The sequence below is a fragment of the Moschus berezovskii genome, chromosome 12 (assembly GCF_049115385.1).
Source record: "Moschus berezovskii isolate FMDL1 chromosome 12, NW_MosBer_1.0, whole genome shotgun sequence".
In the NCBI taxonomy this organism is placed as follows: Eukaryota; Metazoa; Chordata; class Mammalia; order Artiodactyla; family Moschidae; genus Moschus; species Moschus berezovskii.
This window is the reverse complement of record NC_142471.1, coordinates 78,450,331-78,473,739: the sequence shown is the minus strand read 5'-3', so window position 1 is coordinate 78,473,739 and position 23,409 is coordinate 78,450,331. Positions and strand designations below refer to the sequence as shown.

At 43.8% G+C, this 23,409-nt stretch overlaps 1 protein-coding gene across 1 annotated transcript; it reads right to left on the bottom strand.

Moving 5' to 3' along the window:
- Positions 1-2,446: 2,446 nt before the first annotated feature.
- Positions 2,447-20,600, bottom strand: TECTB (tectorin beta). Its single transcript, XM_055424659.1, has 10 exons — positions 20,525-20,600; positions 19,126-19,316; positions 17,346-17,488; positions 17,168-17,240; positions 11,405-11,508; positions 11,180-11,263; positions 6,887-7,049; positions 5,304-5,376; positions 4,185-4,217; positions 2,447-2,611 (listed from the first exon to the last, which is right to left on the bottom strand). The coding sequence occupies exons 1-10, from the start codon at positions 20,598-20,600 to the stop codon at positions 2,562-2,564; spliced, it is 990 nt and encodes a 329-aa protein (XP_055280634.1). The 3' UTR covers positions 2,447-2,561.
- Positions 20,601-23,409: the final 2,809 nt, after the last annotated feature.

Below are 23,409 nucleotides of genomic sequence, written 5' to 3'. Positions count from 1 at the left end.
GAATATATACACACACACACACACATGTGCCTACATATACATATTCACACACATTCACACATATGTATATATGTATGCACACACATAGACTCATATATGCACATATGCTGAGTATATACATACATCTCTATCTGTCTCTCTGTAGCTATAGGTATAGCTGCATCTATCAGTTGGCCAGTAGAGGTTTCTGGGCATGTGTACACTCAGTATACATGTGTATGTGTATATGTCCATGTCTCTATATGTATATCCTTGAATTACTCAAGTTAAGAGAGAGCGATGTCTTCACGACTCATAACCAGGAATTTCGCTAAGAGCAATTCCCTAAAATCTGTATCCACGTTGTTTTTATATCAACCAAGGATGCCTGAAGGGGAAATGATTATTCCCTCCTCCTCTCAATGTCTATTTTTTGTTCAGCGCTAATGGGAATTTGCAAGAGAGGATGTTTGGAGAGTAGCTTTCTCTTAGTGATAGAGAAGTTGTGAGACATGCAACATCCAACCAAATATCATAGACCTGTTAGTTAACTTCAAGTCTAAACATATGCAGTTGCTACTGAGACGTGATGGCCTTAGAGACAGTGATGGCCACAAAAACTTTTTCCCCAAACACTCATCATGGGAAATGGCTCCACCTCCTGGCACAGAAATCCAATATTGGAATTTTCTAAATGCAAATGTAGGATAAAATGACTGAACACCAGTGGAATATATGCGAATCTAAGAAATTCTAGTTGTAGAACCCCCTGAGTGGACTGAAGAGTTGGCTATCAACATGATATATTAACACTGGAAGCTATAGTCATTGGTTATTTAAGACATTTTATTTATTCCGTAGCACCACAAAGAGATACAAGATCATTAAACATTATGATAAAACAAAGCAAAACTACCACAACATTGTTTTACTCTGACAGCCAAGGATTTGTGATTATGGCTGTGAGTATGCTATTAAAGAGTTTTGACTAGAACCGATAAAATAAATCTTCTGACCTTTTGAGGTAAAGGCTAGCTACAAAAATTCTGAATTTATAGAAAGAAGAGATCCAAAATGGTTGGAGTACCAGCTTTGAGACCAGTTCGACTACATTGACTTATTTTAATGGAACCTGTTGCTAAACACGCACTCTGTCTCCAGAGATTTTAGAATTAGCTTAATTTCTGAGTTCATTAACACCATTTAAAAGAACCATCAAACTACAGATCTTAAAACTTCTCAAATACATTAAATGCAGAGATACAAGCTGACATGATTTCCAACGATAAGCCCAAATCTATACAAGACCAAGAACAGAATTTAAAGCTCCGGCTTTTCCAATGACATCCAAGCTGCTAGCCTCAAACTGGGTCCTCAGTATATTTTCTGGGATCTACCGATTCTCTACCAGGACAACTTCTTTCAGTTTTTCTTTTTTTGATCGTATAAATGATTCCTCTCAACGTTTTCTGGGTCACTGGAGTGGCAGTGCTCTCAGCATCAGACACCACATGGTTTCACTGGCCATTCGTTTTCATTTTATTTGCATTTATGTTTCCGATGTTTTGTTGGTTCCATTTGAGCGATCACAGGTTAGTGAGATAAAAGCAGATATGGGCTTGAGTGTCGCAGTCAAGGCTAAATGAGGTCAGACCATTCTCTGAGTCAAGATTTCTTAGCAGATGAATAAAAATAGTGAGCGCCTTGGGCATCACAAGGCATAGTAGGATGGGATTGCCAAGCTGCAGAGAACCTGCCACGGTAGTCCCTCTGAGGCCTGTTGCAAGCAGCAGTTTCGTTTAGGCAATGCTGTATTATCACGTGAAACTAATGCTAATGTTTATTCTTTTTGCAGCTTGAGTCCTATTCAATTTGTCATTTTCTTCTCATCTTAGAAGTCTATCTCAGCTATAAACATAGTGTCTACCTACATAATGTTTATACATATTTTAAAACTTTATAGTAAAAAAAAATTAGGTTAGCACTCATGGGGATTTCTCAAGAATCATTTTCCTTCATACTGTTCAGTTTGGAGCAAAATAAACGTTTCTGCTCTGATTTCCACATCATCACTTGAAAGATTAGAACCCCTGCCTAGTGGCTCAACCCTGGTCCTTAGATAGGAATTGCACAGCCTTGATGACAAAGGCCCCTTCGGCAGAGTTGGCTGTTCCTGTGCGCTCTGTCCCCAGTGCTGACTTTGTGCTTATTCTCTGCTGTCTCCTCAAAATGTTCAGCTGTGCTTGGTTGCTACTCTTTTCAAATTAGAATAACTGTCAAAGGAGTCCACTGCAGCCCTGACTTGAATCTGGGGAAAGGAGACTCCCCCGCCAGCTGCAGGGGAGAGACAGCAGAACCTAAGAGCCACAGGAACTCACAGGAGGAAGTGGGGCACCAAAGAAAAAACGATCACTGAAATTCACAAAGATCACCGGAACACATATTTGGCAAAGCGCTATTCTCTGCTCCCCAACGATATGGGCTTCTGCTTGTTCTTCTTGGCAGCACAATAAATGTGGGTTTGTCCTTGACAGAGGAGGTGGTCTTGGTGGAGGAGCTGCAGCTGCCTGCCTAGCTCTCCCTTATAACACAGCGCAAACCCCCAGCATCACGATGAGGTGATAGAGCACATCTGTGGACCAGACAGGAAAAGACTGAAACAGTTCGACAAGGAGCAAGGAGAACTCAGCAAAAGAGTCAACATCAAAGAGTCCGCTCAAGGGCGTTGAGTGGGTTTTCATAAAACTCTGCACGTTGTATACATTATCAGATTACTTCATCCTCCAGGATGAAGGATTTCCAGGATTTCCATAGCTCACCTTCATCAGTGCAAAGAACCCAACAGACAAGCTCAGGATATGGAACTCTGACAAATGGGAACCCGAACTTAAATAATATAGTGATGGTGCTTTTCACTGTATGGCGCTAGCTGTAGAACTTCCTTTAAGAATGAGAATCCGGGTATCATAAATAATTGATTTGCACAATTTCCTGTAATTATGAGAGCAAAGCCTACATCTGTGAGTTTATGAATAGATAGAACTGTCTTGCCCATCTTCTCGCATAGCTACCTCCTTCTCATCGTTTGATGAGACCTTCTTCCTCTAAGAGGCTTCTTGGACTGCTGTCTAAATCACTATTCAGCTCCCACCCACCCCACTTCACACATATTAGGAAGGGCAGGAGCCTGCTTGCTTTCTTCACTGTGATAGTCACACCACCTAGGAGAGTGCCTGGTACAGAGTCAGTAATTATGGTTGATATTTACTGGATGTTTGCTGGATGCTGAGCATTGTTTAGGGCTCTTAGCTGTAAAGTTAATCCACACAACAACTTCTGTGTATGAGACAGGCAATTATTAACCCAGCTTCAGAGAGGAAACTGGGGGATGCACAGGTGAGGTCATGGCTCAAGGTCACTCAGTTCATGATGGCAGGGTCACAGAAGGGACTAGAAATATTTGTTGAATGAAAAGATCATTGAAAACTCAAGCTCTCCAAATGCAGAATCCCCCAAGAAACCACTGGGTGATGTCTTTGCTCAGACTTGGTGGGGCTAGGGGTAGGGATACCATTCTGCTTCATCCAACTTGCCCCCAGCTCCTCCCTCCCTTCCAAGCTCAGGTGCTGGTTGGAGAGAGACCTCTACCTCCAGTCCCTCTCCACCTCATTCAGATGTGCTTTAAAGTATATCTTTTAATTCTTAAGGGACCAAAAGTAAGTTTCTTTTAAAACACAAGAGGAATTTGCTGTATGGCTCAGGAAATTCAAACAGGGACTCTATCAACCTAGAGGGACAGGATGGGAGGGAGATGGGAGGGAGGTTCAAAAGGGAGGGAATATATGTGTACCTATGGCTGATTCATGTTGAGCTTTGACAGAAAATAGCAACTTCTGTAAAGCAATTCTCCTTCAGTTAAAAAAATAAATTAATTAAAAAAACAAAAGAAAAAAACACACGTGCATGCTAAGTTGCTTTGGTCGTGTCTGACTCTTCGCAACTCTACAGACTATTGCCTGCCAGGCTCCTCTGTCCAGGCAAGATTACTGGAGTAGATTGCCATGCCCTCCTCCAGGGGATCTTTCTGACCCAGGGATTGAACCCTGCATTGGCAGGTGGGTTCTCTACCACTAGCGCCACTTAGGAAGCCCCTTTGAAACACACATCTGCCTGTTAAAAACATTGCATGGAGCTCATTTCCTTACCTGAGAAGCTATAGAGACCAGAGGACCCCCTGCCTGTAGTGAGTAAAGAGAAAATGCAGAAACTTTAAGAAAATATCACAGAGGGAGAAGCTGTGTTCCTAAAACACAAACCTGACTGATTTTCCCCTGATTAAACCAACCAACTCCCCATTGCCTTTAGGACAAAATTTCTCGCAGGCTTGACAAAGCTTCATCTCCCCATTCTCTTCTCGGCTCTCTATAGCAGGGGTTGGTAAACTTTCTGGAAAGGGCAGGTGATAATAAATATTTTCAGCTTCACTGACCACATGGTCTCTATTGCAACCACTTGAGGTGGTTGAAAGCAGGTGGAGACAACCCCTAAATGAACCAGTGTGGCCATGTTCCAATAAAACTTTCTGTAGAAACAGTGAAAATTGAATTTCATATAATTTTTGAGTGTTGTGAAATACTGCTTTGGTTTTTCTTCAACCACATAAAAAGGAAAAACCATCCTTAGCTTGCAGGTCATACAAAATCAGGCAATGGCTGGGTTTGGGTTCCTGGCCAGAGTTTGGTGACTCCAGCCTTGCCACAGGCTTGCCTACCCTCGATGTCACAGCCCCCTTGAGGGCCAGACTTTAGGATGACCCACAGAGGTCTTCCCTAAGCCTGACTACCTGTCCATTCCCATAGACCCTGCCTCCCCCACCACGATGAACAGTCATCTCCCTTTCCCTTAGCATTTAGCATCTCTCTCTTTGCTAGATGATGAAGATTCTAGAAGATGAGACCCAGATGGAGTTCCTTCATGCCTCAAACCCCAGTGCCAACCCAGGGCAGGCTTGCTCCTTTACTGGTTTGTTGACTTGCCCTGGATGCCCCAGTAGCTTCGTTTTCTATTATTGTTGCCTGCACACCGTGTCTGGAAGTTCAGCACTTCCTAGTCCCTGCCGGACATTGGAACTGCAGCCACAGGCCCAACTTTTTAGGATGATTAACAAACTTCCCCACCGCCCCCAGGTGGGGAGACTCGTTGCGGGTAAAGGTTGTGTCTACAGGCACAGCTGGTTTGGCAATTCAGTGAAAATGCTCAAACTGGCCGTGCCTGTGGACACAGCCCGACATGAAGGCAACCGTTTGGAAAACAGAGAAGCTTACTACGGAGGGAGAGCTCCACCACCAGCACGCCCCCAGTCTGGTCCCGGAGGAGGCGTTTCCGCTTGTCACAAGTCTGGAGACCCAGCAGAAGCCAATGGGGGAGGAGGGGAGGGCGGAGGTGGGATCAGAAACAAACACAGGAGAGAAAACAGAATTTTTTTTTTCAAAAGTCACAAACTTGATGGAGTCAAAATTCCCAGACCTCAGATACTAGTTCCCTTATTCTTTTATGACCAAGAGAGAGATGTATTTCATCCCTTCTCTGATTTGAAAAAAAGGAAGAAATCTTTCCATCATGAACTCTCAAGCTGGAACAAATCCACATAGCATGTGGGAGGGAACTGACACTGTTTCTTTTGATGAGAAGTAAGACTTTTGCCATAGTTACTCTTGTCAGAGTGGTCTGAGATGTGGACACCTGCAAAATGTGTTCTGGTTCGTTTTCGTTTTTTAAAGGTAATACCAATGATTATCCTTCCAGGAACAGTTAAATGTTTCTCTACTGCCTTCCCTTTATCTTATGTTTGTGCACATAAGTGACTACTGTCTTGCCAAATAGGAATCAATAGAGATTATCTTATTTCTGTTGGTTACTACAGGTGAGTAGGTACCCTCTTCAGAAGCACTGTGTCCCTCCTCGCCAAGGTCTCTGGTCCAAACAGACTGGAGGAGGTAACAGTTTGGAATTAAGCGCTTTGAGGTCTTTAATGCAGTGGTTTTCAAACTGGAGCATGCCTCAGAATTACCCGAAGAGCTTGCTAAAGCACAGATGGCTGGGCCCACCCAGAGTGTCTGAATCAGGTCGATCTGGGGTAGGGGGTTGAGAATTTGCATCCTCACCTAACAAGTTCCCAAGTGATGCTGAAGCTGCATGGACCGCACGTTGGAAGCACTGCTCTGAGGACCAGGTTCACACCAGGTCCCAACGGAAAACTATCTCCCACCTGAATTCACTCTGCACGTTGATTGGTCTTGCAGCAATTTCTTGGGGGAGAAGCAGAAGGGAAACTGACCACCCTGCATGAGCTACACTAAACGTGTCTGGGAAGCTGGGCCCTTTGTCTCAGGTGATCAGAACAACTATGATCTCACGTGGGAATTCCTACAGCATCTCTCTGGTCCATCACAAGTCCCAGAGATGGACCCTCAGGCTGGTAAGTCAAGAGCTAAAAGTACCTTTGCCTTCCATCCAGAGCTTACTGTTATTACCTGGATTTTGAATTCCCTTATCCTTTTAACTTTTCCAAAGCATTTCCACTTCTGTTATTGCTTTCATTTTCCCTAACACTGCTCTCTGAAGAGAAGGGCTGCCATTATTCATTATCGCTCTATTTTTAAAGAGGGGAAAACCAGGCTCGGGGTTAAGTGACATGGGCCAGACCATATAGCTTGTTGGTGGCAGGGCAGAACCATTTGGGACATCTGCTCCCACCCTCAGCATCCTTTCCTCCAGAATATCCTCAGCACACACCTACAGGGCCTAGTGATAATTTCCCAGCTTAAAAAAAAAAAAATACAGCTTCTCAAATACTGCTCTCCCCCACCCCCAGGTAACACTCTAGTTCAGGGGAGGGGTGGCTCACCACTGGGCAGGAAAGCTTCTCACTGTCACAGATGAACGTCTCGCAGTGTAACCACACCTTGGATAGTTTGGGGATGTTCTGGAACCGGAAGGCATTGAATTGGAAGGTGGCCCTGTGGTCTTTCCCGTTCTCATGCACGAGGACGGTCTCGTCCGTGGGGCAGCTGGAGCACACGGGGTGGGGGAGGGAAGTGTGGGAGACAAGGTCACCTCGTGAATTCCAGCAAGAGTGTCTGCGCAAAGTCACGCATAGCCTCCTCTGGGCTGGTACACAGCACGCTCTCCTTTTGAAGCACTCTGACTGGCGGCACCTCACTTATCTTCGTTTCTCTGGGGTCTCTCTGAGGAGCTATGAGATGGCTGTGGTCATCCCTATTCTACAGACAGAGTAGAGCCAGGGTGAAACAACTTGCCAGAAGCCACACATCTGGTAAGTCACCACACCTCTGTCCCAGAGAAATGAAACCTCCAAGATAGTGTCCTTGGCGAACTGGAATATGTCCAGACTCTCAGCATGTGTCCAAAATAGAGATGGTGGTGCTAGGAGCAGCATTTCCCAGTCTGCTGCCACAGCCACCTCTGCCCAGGTCACACCCAGCACATTGTTGTGTGTGTATTGTGAGGTTTTGCCACTGGGAATTTGAATTTACACTATATTACTTAAGTTTTATGTCCACTCTATTATAAGTAACTACTCTGGTAAAAAAGTAATATTTTTAATACACACACAGAAAAAAATGGCTCGAAGGATACCACCTAAATGTTACCCCTGGCTATTATGGACAGTTTTTGGTTTTTTTCCTTTCACCTTTATGTTTGTTTTTTTTTTCCCCCTAAATTCTCTGTAAGGAGAATGTGCTGTTGGGAAGTTTCAAAGTTCCAAAAGTACAATTGCAGTAAAATAAAAAAATGGTAATATAGATGGACATGGGTTGAAACCCATTGTTTTCACCTGGGGCCATTTGGCATGTGTTTGTCATGACTTGGGGGACAGGGGAATGCTCCTGGCGTCTAAAGGGTAAAGATCAGGGATGCTACAGAATGTCTTGGAGGGCACAGGACAGACCCCACAACAAAGACTGTTCCAGCCCAAAGAGTCCATAGTGTTGAGATTGGGAAACCCTGGTTTAAGCACAATAATTTTTCATTTGCCCAGTGCATAGGGATTCGCTACATAAGTGCCAGACATTCAACCAGGTGTTTGGAAGAGACACAGTGTTTCTTGGGAATATACAGGGAGGCAATATACACTCCCAAACTACAGAGTGTTGGGACTTGCATACAGGTGACGGTGAGCATCAGGATCTGTCCTCTGTGGAACAAAGGTCTATGGGTTCAAAAGCTGAAGACCAGTGAACAGCCCTGCTTGGACCCCAAAGTTCATGCCTCTCCTGGCGTGTCCCTCTGACTCTACTGTTGTTCCAACTCAAGACATACAACAGAGAGCAGAGCAACCACCCCAGGGAACCTTCATGGTGGACCCTCCCCGGCACCCTCTATCAGAATCAGACAATAGGGGCCAAATTAGAGGTAGGACAGAAGGGACGTTAACTCTGAGAGTCATAGGGTGAAATGAGGCATGAACATCGCACCTTTTATCTGACCAAGGCCGGAAGTGGGGTTCTGTCGGTGGAGGCTTCTGAGCAGTGACAGAGCTGGGGGCATTTTCCGAGCTGTGAAACAAGACTCTTGAAGGATCGTTTGGTCTTTAAACCTGAGATCCTCATATGAATTCAAGACTAAGTGCTTAAAAATAGATCCTTGCTGCTGGAGCGTCCAAGGCCTGGTGTCAGCCAGTGGAAAACAACGTAAGCAGAGCTTTGTTGGCAGAAGGCAGGAGGTAAGCCATAGGCAGGCCTAGATGCCTTAGCACTGCTGTCTGTTGGTGCTGACTGTGGCATTTGCCTGTCCGTGACAGGTAGCTCGGGAACGTCTAGAGGGAGGCTTGTACACCATCATCACAGGAGTCTCCTTTCCCCACCTGAGGTCAAAATTCCTGACAACCTATTTATTCCAGTCTCTCCAGGCATCTCGAAAACTGGGCTTTCCTCCCAAAGGGCCTGATGTGAACCAAAAGCATGTGGGAGGTTATGGAGTGGACTTTCTAATTCTTCCCTTTGGCACTGATCTTTGTGCATGTATCGCCAGCCTCAAAGGGCCACTTCAACTAGGCAGAGTTTGCAACTATATCAGGGCTTCTTTGATTTAGCAGCACTTAAATGCAGATTCCCAGGGTGAACCCTGGGATCTTCTGAAGTTGTAGGTGGCACCCGAAGGAAATCCAGTGTGCACTAGAGTTCGAGGACCACTTGTAAAGACTCCCTTGAAGTCACAAGCATTCCCTTTTCTGTCATATCACACATCTGCTAGGTGAGCAAGAGTACCAGAGCTATCTAAGGAGACAATTCCATGATGTGTCAGAAGACTTTGCCCTTGTGTGGCCATTGTTTGCGAGAGGTTCCCAATGCCTATTGGTAATTTTAAGGTCCCTATAGGTCAATAATTTATTTTAGAATCTCTCTGAAGTCATTGGATTTGTACCAACAACAACAAAACCTAAATGGCTCATTCAATAACATGAAATAAGGACCCAAACTGAGCTCTCATCCCTGCAGGAAGATAGGTGGCTTGCATGCGGCCCTTACTGACCTGCCCTACCCGCTGTTATTAGGTGATGTGTGTGTGCGTGTGTGTACATGCACTCAGTCATGTTCTGTTCTTTGCAACCCCGTGGACTGTAGCCTGCCAGGCTCCTCTGTCCATAATGCTGCTCAGATCATCATCCCTTTACTAGCTTAGACTTTTGGAATTTGAATGTCTGTGCCTCAGTTTGCTCATCTATAAAATAGTGATTATTATACTACCTACTTTATAGGAATTTTAATGAAATTGAAAAAAGTATTTGTAAAATACCTATCTAGAGCAGCGTCTGGTATGTTGTAAGGGCTATATAAAGTGAAAGTCACTCAGTCGTGTCCAGCTCTTTGCAACCCTGTGGACTATACAGTCCATGGAATTCTCCAGGTCAGAATACTGGTGTGGGTAGCCTTTTCCCTTCTCCAGCAGGTCTTCCCAACCCAGGGATCCAACCCAGGTCTCCAGCATTTCAGGTGGATTCTTTACCAGCTAAGCCTCAAGGAAAGCCCAAGGGCTGTATGAGTGCTTCTTAAATAAATATAGATAAAGATCCAAAGTGGCTTTATCTTTGTTATCTCATCATCTTTGTCCCCAGCCCCTGTATTTTTGCTTAGCCCTGATGAGTTCCAGTGTAATTGTCTGCTTTGGTTTGGGGAATGGCCTCTTCTGAGTTTACTGTGCATTGTGTGGACAGTGCCTGCATCTCTAGTATACTCATCCTCTCTTTTGTTTTCCAAAGTTACAATTCTAAGTGTTTCTAGACAATCATGAACTCAAGGAGAATCCAGACTCCCTTACCCAGAACCTCTCTTCCCTGGGAGCTTACAAACTATTCCTCATCTTCACAGTCCACAGTCAACAGTAGAAAGCATTCTTTGTCACATGTTCTTCAGATGCTGTGTCCTGTCCTTCCCTCTACTATATCCGATCAGTTGCTAAATTTTTATTGCTTCTCCCTGCTTGGATGACATTGGATGACCTTCTTTTCATTCACTTGGCTACAACGTTGATTCAGGTCTTATCACCTTGGGCTCTAGAGCTGCCTCTAAGATGGTCTTCATACCTCTTGTGTACTGTTTCTAAACCATCTATGTATGATTTCTAGAATCGCTTTTCTATGCTATAATTCCAATACTTTAGTCCTCTACTTCAGATTTTAAGAATTACCCATGGAATTATTAGTAAATAAAAACAATGATATTAAAATTGATTGGATACCAGCCAGGTACTATGTGCTAAACTTTTTACATGGACATCTAATTTAGTCCTCATCTGGGTTCTGATGTCAGATGGACTGGATTTGAACCCAACGTGACCATTTCCCCATAAACACGCACATACATGAATTATGTGACATTACTTAACCCCTCCTATGCCTCAGTTTCCTCATCTGGAAAGAGGAGATGATAGTAATTATACTCACCTGTTGTCAGGGAAGTGAGTTAATACATGTTAAAGCTCTCGGGACAGTATCTGGTACCTAGAAAGCACTATGTAAGCTTTTCCTGGTAGCATTACTCAGTCTGGAAACACAGAGGAAGTCACTAATGTGGCCCCAACAGGCTCCATCTCTTCCTCCCAAGCTGTCCCAAGCCAGAGTCACCCCGGATCACCTGGTCCCACCACTCAGACTTGTGGTCCAGAGAGCCGTACCTACCCCTTGTTGATCAGCTGCCACTGCAAAGGATACATGAAATCAGCCGAGGGTGTGGCCCAACAGCTGTTCAAAACCACTTTAAACCTGGAAAGGAAACAAAATGCATCTCACTTTAAGCCTGAGAATTATATGCCTAGAAACGCTGGGTGATTAAAAAGCCTCTGGTCTGGTCTTTTTTCCTCATCTTTGTATTTACAAATACAGACAATAAGAACACATACTTACCTAATGCTTAACCCTTTGGCTTCTACTCCTGCAAACAGATCTGAACCAATTTCGGATGTCTCCAGGATAAACGGCGCTTCTTTCTTAGTGGAGAACTTGGCATTCTTTGGAAGGAAATTGACACTGGGCATTATGATCTGTCAGGCTGAGCAGTTTGGTCTGACAGGAGCAGATACATCAGGACGGGGTGGAGGGTAAGGATCAACCCAAAGACACAGGCTCATGAGACCACAGTGAGACCCTCGGGGACCAGAGAAGTGGTAACTCCTAGGATCCTGGTGCCATCTTAGCATGGATGAGGACATCATATAACTGGGTTTGCTGGTTACAGTGAGACATGTATTGTATGTCACATCTATGCCGATGAGGAGCAAGACTTGCTTGATGGAAAAAGGGTGGAATCCAGCAATGCTGGATTTCCTTGAGCAGATTCTGGCTTGGATTGGAAAGTTTATACTCTGATTCCCAGTTCAGTTAACATTAACAACAGAAACAACTTTCTGATCACCTACTATGTGTCAGGAACTGCTCTCTATGTTAAGAGAATCTCTAAGTCAGGCTGTCCTGTCTGTTGAGATTTATCAGTGAACAAATAGAGATCTCTGTCTCTAGCCTCCTGACGTTCTAGCAAGGGAGTTGGACAGCAGACAGTAGGTTAAATGAATTATATGGCTAGGATAGACTATTGTATTCTATCTAGAAAAACTATTAAAAAAAATGTAGAGCAGGGTAAGGTGGATTGGGAGTGCAAGGAGGGGACAGGTTTTAATTTGCAGTGCAGTGGTTGGGAGGCTTCCTTGAGGAAGTGACATTTGAATCAAGACTGGAGGGAGGAGATGCCATGCAGGCATCAGGCCATGCAGGAAAAGGCCCTGGGGGAGAGAGTGGCACGCAGGGCAGCAGGGTGCCAGTGTGCTGGAACTGTGAGTGAGTAAAGCGGAGGTGGGGAGAGGCAGGGAGTGAGGAGGGCAGAGAGGAAGTTAGCCTGTGGGGGTGGATCCAGGACACTGAGGCTTCAATGCAAGGGCAGCTGGGGCTCATTGCCGTGATTCAAGTACAGGGAATCAAGACAAAGATCCTGGATTAATCCTAGTTCCCACCACTAACTTGGGACACACTACAGGCAAGCCAGCCTTTTGATCCTTAGCATTCCCATCTGCAAAATGGGAATACATTTTGCCTTCATCTGTCTTGCAGAAGTGTTTCTTTGATGGTGGCTGTATACAATAGGAGCATAAAGTTTAGACCAGGATACTAATGAAACAATTGAGTTTCATGAACTTAGAGATTTACAGAACTGCAATGGGTAAACTGACAGCAAGGACATCTAGATAAATAGACCTTAACTCCCTAAGGGTCGAATTTAACGAATTGACAAGAGGGTTCAGAATTATCTTCTAGGGTCTCTTATATTATCTTGTCAATCGCAGGTCCAGCCAAGGCCTCCTGACTCAGTCACCCAGAAGTCAATTTTTTTTCTTCCCTTCTCTCAGCCCCCTGTACCATCTAAATGGTTGTAATAATTAAACAATAACATCCTTAAATGATCAGCTTAATGTGCAAGTTGAAGTGGCAGAGGATAGTGGCTTCTAATGTTCCCTATTATTTTCTGAGATTTATTTTATTTCAAGGGACTGTTTCCAAATGTAGGATCTACCTGAGGATGATAATACCATCACCAATGTAGCCAGAGGTACTTCTCCTGGCCCCCAGCTCCTAGGAACCAGGAATTGGAATACTGGAATGCCTCCACTTGCCGAGGAACCCTCCTGATTGTTACAAAGTGTCAAACACAATCTTCACCCTTAATTCAATTTCTGAGAAGAAACACCTTTGATGGTCAGTTTCTCTACTTCTCACCTGACAGAAGGCAATGCTCAGTGTGTTCCCCCTACTTTCTTAATAACATGAAAATTAGGGACCTATGTCCAGAGAACGTCACCCTTTAATAACCAGGCAATTTGTTTTGGCAAATTCTGGGCTCCACCTTTTAGTGGGAGCATTAACCCAGGGGATCATCCTCAGAGAAGAGTGAATAAGATGATGAATGGACCACCAAGAGTGGGGTGATAATTAGTTTGGAAAAGACAGGCTCAAGCTAGTTGAAGGACCTTCAGCAGTGTCATTTCAGAGGAGAGAACTGGGACCAATGGGCCAGAGTTCAGGAGGTCAGATTTCACATGTTGACCTAAAATAGGAAGGCCCAATTTGTCATCGTTCTTGGAAGAGATAGGGAGTTCATCCCTCAGCAGTCTTGCAGAGGGTTTGGGGCATTAGATGGAAGGTCTACATTAGTCCCCTCTGAGGTTTGTTCCGACTCTGGAAGTCTATGATTTTGGTCTCTATTTCTTACATTTGTTCCATCCCAGCTTTGTCGTTTGTTTCTAACTAAAAGCAACAGCCTATACCATTTTGATTGAATAAAAGTCAACCGAATCCCACTCTGAGATTGATGCTCAACCCTATAAAAGTAACCATGCTAGAGCTAGGAGCTCTCAGTTTCCAGTTTAAATGAGGTTTGGAGACCTCTCTGGTGATCCAGTGGCTGGGACTCTGATCATCCAATGCAGGGAGCCTGGGTTCAATCCCTGGTCAGGGAACTACATGCTGCAACTAAGGCTGCTGCTGAGTCGCTTCAGTCATGTCCGACTCTGTGCGACCCCACAGACGGCAGCCCACCAGGCTCCCCCGTCCCTGGGATTCTCCAGGCAAGAACACTGGAGTGGGTTGCCATTTCCTTCTCCAATGCATGAAAGTGAAAAGTGAAAGTGAAGTCGCTTAGTTGTGTCCGACTCTTCGTGACTCCAAGGACTGCAGCCTACCAGGCTTCTCCGTCCATGGGATTTTCCAAGCAAGAGTACTGGAGTGGGGTGCCATTGCCTTCTCCTCCAACTAAGACTAGACATAGCCAAATAGATAGATATTTTAAAAATGAGGCCAAAGTTGACAGTTATGAGAATGACTACTTCCTTGGACACTTATTTGTGCCAGGAACTGTGCAAAGTGTTTTATAAGGATTATTTCATTTAACCCTTATAACAAACCTCAGGTAAGTGCTGTTATTATCCCCATTGAACAAATTCGTAGGTGGAGACTCAGAGGAGTTAACTAACTTGCCCAAGGTCATACTACAGTAAATAGGGGACCAAGCTTCCAACCTGTGGTCTGACGTCAAGGCCTATTTTCTTAACCTCAATGTTAGGCTACTTCTGCAAGTTGACTGCCTTCCTTTATTTGGGACTGAGAGTCAAAAAAAACTTTTCACCAAGAATACCAACTACAGAGCCACTCACAGTAACAAGTAGAAGAGGATGGAGAGAGAGGAGAGGAAGCAGGCTGAGCGGAACTGGTGGTTTTGGAGCCTGGCATTTGAAGCTCTTGGAATCCTGGGCTATTAGCAGTGCGCTGATTCCACTGCCCCAGGCAGGGGACTGCTCTGTCTCTGCTAATTTGATGGAAATTTATGCAAGGAGCAGCTGTTTCTTCAGAAGCACACAAGAATGCTCTGCAAGTGGAAGAAGGGAGAAGAAGAAAAATACCAGCCACATGGGTAAGGCACCGGAATCCAAGCCCATTGTGGGAATGTTAATCTACCAAAATCTCGGCTGTAACCTCAGAGTCCCCTCATTGCCAAGGTTCGTTTGTCCTGTAAGGGTTGTGTTGGCCCCGAGGGAAGGCCTTAGCAAGAACTCACTTCTAGCAGTTCAAGGAAGCAGTCTGTCTAGCCCAGAGGATGGCCTGGTGATGCTGAGAACATGCTTCCTGATTTTTGTGTTCTCTTTAAAAAGATCTAAGGTTTGATATTCATGTCTGAAACTTCACTCCACATACCTGATGGTGAATGATGCATTTTCACAATCATGGTTCCTCTCCATTTCCACCTGTCATAAAATCTTCATGGGGTCATATCTACAGTTTCATCTGGTTAAAGCAACAATCCTGTACTTCCAGACAGGGACTCAGTAGTAAAGACAACCCATCATCAACATGTCCCCTGGGTCTGTTGTCATGTGTGTAGCTTATTTTCCTTCCTGGAGAACCTTCCTCAGTTACTTCAGTGGTTTTGCCATTCTTTCATCACCCTGGTGATCCACATTGCACCAAGCCCCTGCCAATATAGGTCAAGGGGTTGTATGGATTCCTTTTCGCAGGACTTAATCACTAGTGGTGTGTAGCCTGGGGCAGATCTAGGTTTTATGGGACCTTGAAGTTTATTTAGAGAGCCCTTTTGAAAGAAAAGAATTAAAACTTTGAATACAAAATTAGACACAGGGCCTTGACAAGGGCCTGTGCATGTCAGATTGGAGGAGAAGGGGATGACAGAGCATGAGATGGTTGGATGGCATCATCAACTTAATGGACAAGAGTTTGAGTAAACTCCTGAAGATGGTGAAGGACAGGGAAACCTGGGGTGTTGCAGTCCATGGGATCACAAAGAATCAGACGTGACTGTGCAACTGAACAACAATAAAATGTTAGGGGTCATGACACTTAGCTTCATTCCCTGCATAGTAAGTTTGCCCTGGAGACCAGTGTTAGAAGACCTTGTTCCAGACTGGGAACTGCTCTAGACCACAAGTGGGTCTTGGGCAGATCATTTTCTCCTTGGGTTTTAGATCCTTTTCTGTAAAATGAGTTAGGTTATTCTAGGATCCCTTCTATGTCTCACCCTCTAAGTTCAGCAGATTAATAGCTTCCAGAGAACTGGGAACAGGGCTCCCCTTGTGGCTCAGTTGGTAAAGAATCTGCCTGCAATGCAGGAGACCTGGGTTCGACCCCTGGGTTGGGAAGATCCCCTGGAGAAGGGAAAGGCTACCCACTCCAGTATTCTGGCCTGAAGAATTCCATGAACTAAAGTCCATGGGCTTGCAAAGAGTTGGACATGACTGAGTGACTTTCAGTTTCAGGGAGCTGGTAAAGTGAGTTCCAAGAGTTCAAAGTCAGTGGAGCTCCAGGTAAGATAATTGTTTCCTTTATGAAATGAATAGGTTGCACTTGATGGCCTTTAAGGCTATCTTCCGGTTCTAATCTTTTACGTAAAGGTCTCTATTTCTGATTTCTGCCTGTGTTTTCCTTTAGCCAGCTGGGTTATTGCCTCCTCACTGGAAGTTGCAGGTCTAAAAGACAAAGCACCTCTGTAAAAGGAGGACAGCTGGGCTAATGGCCATTGCATACTCGGTTTCTCTGGAGTGTTTTATTCTGAGTGCCTTTAGCTTCAGTGTCAACATAGGCAGCATGCCAAAATTAGACAAAGAGGAGACCCACTAAGCAAAGGGCTTTGGAGACCAAAGAGCCAGGCAGCAGCAGCTACCCTAACCTTTCCCCTTAACGCTGTTCCAGGTAGGAAGCTCACTACACTGTGCGCGATGTTTTAACAAGAGTTGGATCCTAAATTTAAATCTCTAGAGTGGGTTGTAGTGGAAACTAATCTTGGTTAGGAATTAGACTGTTGCTGTCTTTACCGCCTACTGACCTTTGGTAACTCACAAGATTTCTCTTGTCTCAATTTTCTCATCTGTGAAATGGGAAGATTAACCTTATTTCTCTGTGACACCTTTCCTTTCTTCCATCTAGTCTATGAATCTGAATGTCTGTTGCATCCAGTCTTCAAAGAGGCTTAACACTAGACCAAAGCTTATGATTCAACTCCAATTCAAGAATGGGCTTTCATATACAGCTTAGAGAAGAACAAATGCTGTGGAAACATCTTATCATTTCCTGTAAAGGCCACAGGGCAGCAGTGGGGACCTGGAGACCACTTACAGTATAGAAGTTGAGAGACAATTGGCTTTCAAATGTGCCCATGCTCCCGTTCTTCACATGAACAGTGGCCACTCTGAAAAGGGGAGAGAATTTTGCATAAGGACTGAAACATGCCTGGTTGACAGGGACTGCAGAACACACGTAAGGCAGCCAGCCCTCCTCTCTTAGAGCAGCTTACCTCTGGTCAAAGGCAGCCTGGTTCACCAGGTAGGTGGAGTGGTAGGTGCAGGAAAAGGAGTAGTTCACGGGCTGGTTCTTGACGATCACGGTGCTATCATTGGAAACGATGTGACTATAGAAGTGGTAGATGGGGGGCTTGTACTGGAGAAAGGAAGAAGGCAGTTAGGGCAGCCCTTTACCCCCATGATGTGAATGAAAGTTCTTGGGGAAATTATGGATGATGGCTCAGAAAAAAGTCCATGGGGAGACATAGGTGTTTGCCATTGATATAACTCCCATTCTTGTTTGTCGGTGAGCTGATAATTTTTGTAAGAGTTCTTAAATCTGTTCAAGATTGTTTAAAATAATCTAACAGATTTAAGAACTCTTTACAAAAATTATCAGCTCACCGACAAAGAAGAATGGGAGTTATATCAATGGCAAACACCTATGTCTCCCCATGGACTTTTTTCTGAGCCATCATCCATAATTTCCCCAAGAACTTTCATTCACATCATGGGGGTAAAGGGCTGCCCCTGGAGAAGGAAACGGTAACCCACTCCGGTATTCTTGCCTGGAGAATCCCATGGATGGAGAAGCCTGGTAGGCTACAGTCCACGGGGTCGCAAAGAGTCGGACACGACTGAGCAACAGAACGGAATGGAAGTTGAATGTGGTATACTTAAAATAAAAATCCATACACCTATCAGGCTTCTGACCAAACTGAACTGGTTCAAGAAGCTCTTGTCTCCCAACATCAACTTTTTGTTTATTTCCCCTGCCCAAGTAATCTTATGTGACACCTTCACCTATCTCCCAGCTCTGAAACATTACTGCCTAGTTCTTGGTCTTTCCTTTTTCCAATCATAAGCACTAATTCTGAGATTCTTTCCTCTGACTTCTTAGACTTTAAAATCACCGAATATTAGAATTAAAGGGGACCTCTAATATTCACTTGAGAAGTGATCTGCCTGAGACCACACAGATGATTTCTAGCTCATTTAACAGGATATTAAAAAGCGAGATGTTCTTGTTAATCATGCCCATGATTCTCCCCACTAGATCACTGCATCGCTGAATCACTGTGGGGCCTTTGAGAAGCGAATATGGCCCCAGGATCTGAGACCTGGTAGATGTACCCTCTCCTATCGTCAAGGCAGTAGGAATACTAGACCTAGCCTTTCTTCCTGATTGTATTGCTACTGGTTGTGGCCTTGAACTGTGACAGAGAAGTCTCCAATTTCTCCTCCATTCCATGGCAAGAGGATGTCTGTGGTTCCTTTTCATTCTGATGACCTATCCTAGGTACTTCACAAGACCCAGTTATGGGCTGTGTTATACTTTGGTCTCTCCTTTAAGATGCCTTCCAAATGCACTTTGTCACCACTTCAAAGTCTTGAGTAGAAGATGGCCCACCTATCCAGCCCCGAAAGAGTGGCAGCAACGAGCACATACTCAGAGCTCCAAGTGACACGGGGGTGGGAAATGCATTGAGTTGGCTGTACGATGTTACAGAAAACCCTGAATGAACTTTTTGGCCAAACAAATAGTTTGCTCTGCTCGCAGCAGGTGGTCTAGCTGCTTAGGCAACAAAATAGAAGAATAAAATTTAAATCCTGAGAGTCACCTAAACTAGGCAGAAGAGAAGAATTTAAATAACATTCACATCTCAGGAGATTTGGGGATAGGGACTGACCCTTATTTGGAAAGTGGTGAATTTTGAATCCTTTTAAGGATGGACAGCAGATGGGCCCACTTGCCTGCTTTTAGCAGTTCTTCCCTGTGTAGTTTGGACTTACCTCAGACTGGGTTCCACAATAGGACTTATTTTTAGGTGACAGATCTGGGATTACAAATTGGTAGTAACCTGCTTCATGGACCCCATTGTAACACAGCCCACCAAGCGCCAGCTGGTGCACTTCCCATCCATAAGGGCACTCAGGGATTTTGGTGATGATTGTTTTGGGATAGCAAAACACGAGAATGACATCTGGAAAGACGAGAGACAAGGTTTGAAATAGGATCTGGTAATCACATTAATCTACATATGGTGGGCTCCTATTAAGCTAAGCATGCAAAGCAGTTGGTTAAAAATATTTTCCCCACTATTCTTCATGAGCTGTGATGAAAGTTCCCCCCGACATCAGTCACTAAAGTTTCCCATTTATAGATTTTGCAACCTCTGTGTAAATCCACACTATTCTTAACATGTATTCAAAACTGGTCCACATTTAAACTTGAACGTATTTTAAGGAACGTATTTTTGAAACCAGATTGAATGAATTGGAAATACGTGTATATTTCAATCTGGTTTCATATATATGTATGAAACCAGATTATATATATATATTTACATAATTTATATATGTATTTTTTAATCCCACGAAATGAGCACATTTAAGTTAAAATGTCAATTTATGCATAATGCTATGAAATAGTAATTTATGGCACAGCATAGAAAATCAATAATCAAGTGGAAAATAGGGGGGAAAAAGGTGAAGATTTTATCTCTATTTATTCATCTATCTAGGAATCCCAAGGACGGGGGAGCCTGGTGGGCTTCCGTCTGTGGGGTCACACAGATTCGGACATGACTGAAGTGACTTAGTAGCAGCAGCACCCTCAATGTGAGAGACATGGGTTCAATCTCTGGGTTGGAAAGATCCCCTGGAGAAGGGAATGGCTACTCGATAGAATTTTATTGCCTGGAGAATTCCATGGACAGAGGAGCCTACAGTCCATGGGGTCTCAAAGAGTTGGACACGACTAAGCAACTAACACTTTCACAATTTTAAAAAGTGTAAGTTTACCCAATATGTTTGTACTTTCTGCAGGAAAAATCGAATGGGCATTGGGGTGCTTAAGTGCTTCTGTGTGTATGTTTGTCTCTCAGTCATGTCCGAATCTTTGCCACCCCATGGCCTATAGCCCATCAGGCTCCTCCATCCATGGGATTCTCCAGGCAAGAATCCTGGAGTGGGTTGCCATTCCATTCTCCAGGGGATCTTCCTGACCCAGGGATCGAACCCAGGTCTCCCACATTGCAGAAAGACTCTTTACCATCTGAGTCACTAGAGAAGACTACTTGGCTACATAACAGCATTTTCCTAACAATATAAGTACAGAGCTTTGAGCTCTGGGAAGATGAGCATCAGGAAATATTCCTTTCCAGGAAAATGGGGTAGTACCAGAGCATACCTGCTTTATTTGGAGTGCAAGATCTTGCCGAGGCTTCTGCGAAGACAGCCAACAGGACAAAGGCCCTCATCACCATTGCTTTCGCCAGGTGGCCGAATCAAGCTGGCCAAACGTTCACGGTCCTGCCAGGGCCTGAGCCTTGATCATTCTAGGTCAGAGATATGTGCAAGAAATTAAAATCAAGGGTGAGAACAGAAGGAGTACAATCAGAGGATATTGATCCTGTCTCCCATTTCTAATGGCTCCTCATCTGGGCCGGGAGGCAAACATAGGGTTCATACCACAGAAAGCGTCAATTTTACACGCTGCTGCTCGTGTTCCCAGCTGTTTCATTCTCCCAGACTGGAGGCTGCCCCTCAGGTGCTCCTCAAGCCTCTGTTCCCAGTCCTAGCGGGACTTTATATAGCCCGAGTGTGTAAAAGAAACCTACTCCAGATAAATCACAATGAGCACGCATTATCCACTGTGGGGGGAAATAAAAGGCAATCTTGCACAATAATCCGATGGGAAGCTCAGTTACAGCCACTTGAGGCTAATTTCTTTTGCTTTACAGAGTTGGAGAAACTTTTTAAAAAACTAATTTTTAAACCAGGAATGAAATAAAAAGTTGAATTTTTTCCCTCCTCATACAAAAAAATAACTGATCAGAGGCAAACTATTTTATGCATGGTTCCAGGTTGCAGTTTTCTTCTTTTACATCTTGTTTTCTTAGGTTTATTTCTTGCTTTCTTATTTTTTATGTGTAGGTGATCTAAACTGCGAATGTAGAAAGATGTAAGTCCCACAGTGTTATACCTGATACTAAAGAAAAAACAGGCTGTGTTCATGCAAACATGTTAAAGATTTTTTTCTCTAATATTTTATAATAAACCCTGAACTTCTAGAGTTTCATCTAGAAGTTCATCTAGAACTTCATTCTAAAATACAACTTTGTAGACACCTGAGTTTTCTAAAGTCTTGTTAGTCTCTCAAAGTGATCATACTGGAAGAAGGAACTTAGAAAGACAATTTTAAAATGCTTTTTATTTTTTATGGAAGTATAGCTGATTTACAGTGTTGTGTTAATGTCTGGTGTATATCAAAGTGATTTATATATATATTCTTTTTCATACTCTTTTCCATTATGGTTAATTACTTAATATAGTTCCTCAAGCTATACAGTAGGACCTTGTTGTTTATCTATTTTTTTATATAGTAGTGTGTATGTGTTAATCCCAAACTCCTAGTTTATCTCCCCCCACTTTCTTTCCCTTTCAGGAACCGTAAGTTTGTTTTTGTGTCTGTGACTCTGTTTTGTAAATAAGTTCATTTATATCATACTTCGGTTTCCACATATAAGTGATATCAGGACATTTGTCTTTCTCTAATGACTCAGTTCTTAGTCACCAAAGAAGATCTCCCCAGAAACAACAGATAAAATGCTGCTCCTGCAAATTTCCAAATATATTCTCTTGGAATTTTTAGCACCAGGAAATTTAAGAATGAAAAATAAGGGTTTCTTTTAGCTTTTGTTTTTAGAGGAAATAGACTCTTTTATCAACCAACTGAGAGCATACGGTACAGAAGCCACTATATTAAGCATTTTGAGAAGACAGATGTAAAAAGTGTGGAAAAATGCCCTGCAGGCAGGACTTTACAATGTAGTTGAGAAGGTAAATTGTACACAGTGCCTCAGATTTAGAATGCTTGTTAAGTCATTGTTCCGTTAACCTTACATTTCCTTAGTTTTAAGATATGTGTCTCTCCCTCTGAGTGCATGTAATTTAAAGTCTCAGAAACACTGAGGTGTGTCTTATAAGCAATATGTATTTACAATGTGATAGAGATCTTTATGGGGAAGGAAATGGCAACCCACTCCAGTGTTCTTGCCTGGAGAATCCCAGGGACGGGGGAGCCTGGTGAGCTGCCGTCTATGGGGTTGCACAGAGTCGGACACGACTGAAGTGACTTAGCAGCAGCAGAGATTTTTATATCATCAAAACCTATTGTTGAATCAATGGCATAGCTTACAGAGATGATACCTAACTGAGGAAATAGCCATGTAGATTTTTGTGATTCAGCTTCCTTCTTTGTAAATGGAAGTCTCAGCCCCAACCTCAACTCAGAGGGTGGAAGAGCAAAGATGTAAAGGCTCTAGTAAACTGTAAATTGCTAGGTAAAGAAATAGATGACACAAAATGATAAGTAACAATTTCCAGCAACCAGTATGCATCTCTGAGTTGTTTTTCTTTTCCAAGGAAGTACCATGAAGTGCCCATGGTAGAGTCATGCAACATGAGACATGTCTATATTGTATAACACACACGCAATGAGTGTATTTTTTTACATAAAGACTGAATGGGCTGAAGAGGGGAAAAGGAGGGAACACATTAATGCTTCTAATACTGGGATCCAGTTCATTGTGACCTGGAAGTATCAGCATGTTTTTACTGGTCTCTGCAACTCATTACAGGCTTTACTTCCTGAGCAACAAACAAATGGCACTTGAATCTCACAGGCGTGCGTGGATTCTGAGTCTCTCTTTCCTAGGACTTAGTGCTATCTCTGAGCTTCTTCCTCCATCTACTTTTTAAAACATATGTTGAGTACCTACAGTATACCAGGGATGAGGCCCCGGGAAGACAAAGGCAAGTTAGCAGAACTAGGAACTGGGTGGGTGGATGGGTGGGTGGGCGGGTGGGATGCACAGAGGGATGGAAATCTGTACAGGGAACATGCAATGGGAGGAGGGAAAAGGGAGGGTCAGCATGCTTGACAGAGTAAGTAACAAGGAAGCCTAACTGCATAAGGACAGCCCCTCTGATTGGATACAAACGATTATTGGTCACTGATAATTCAGTGTTGATCTTCCATGTACGTTAGGATCCTTGTTTCCATTTCAAGAG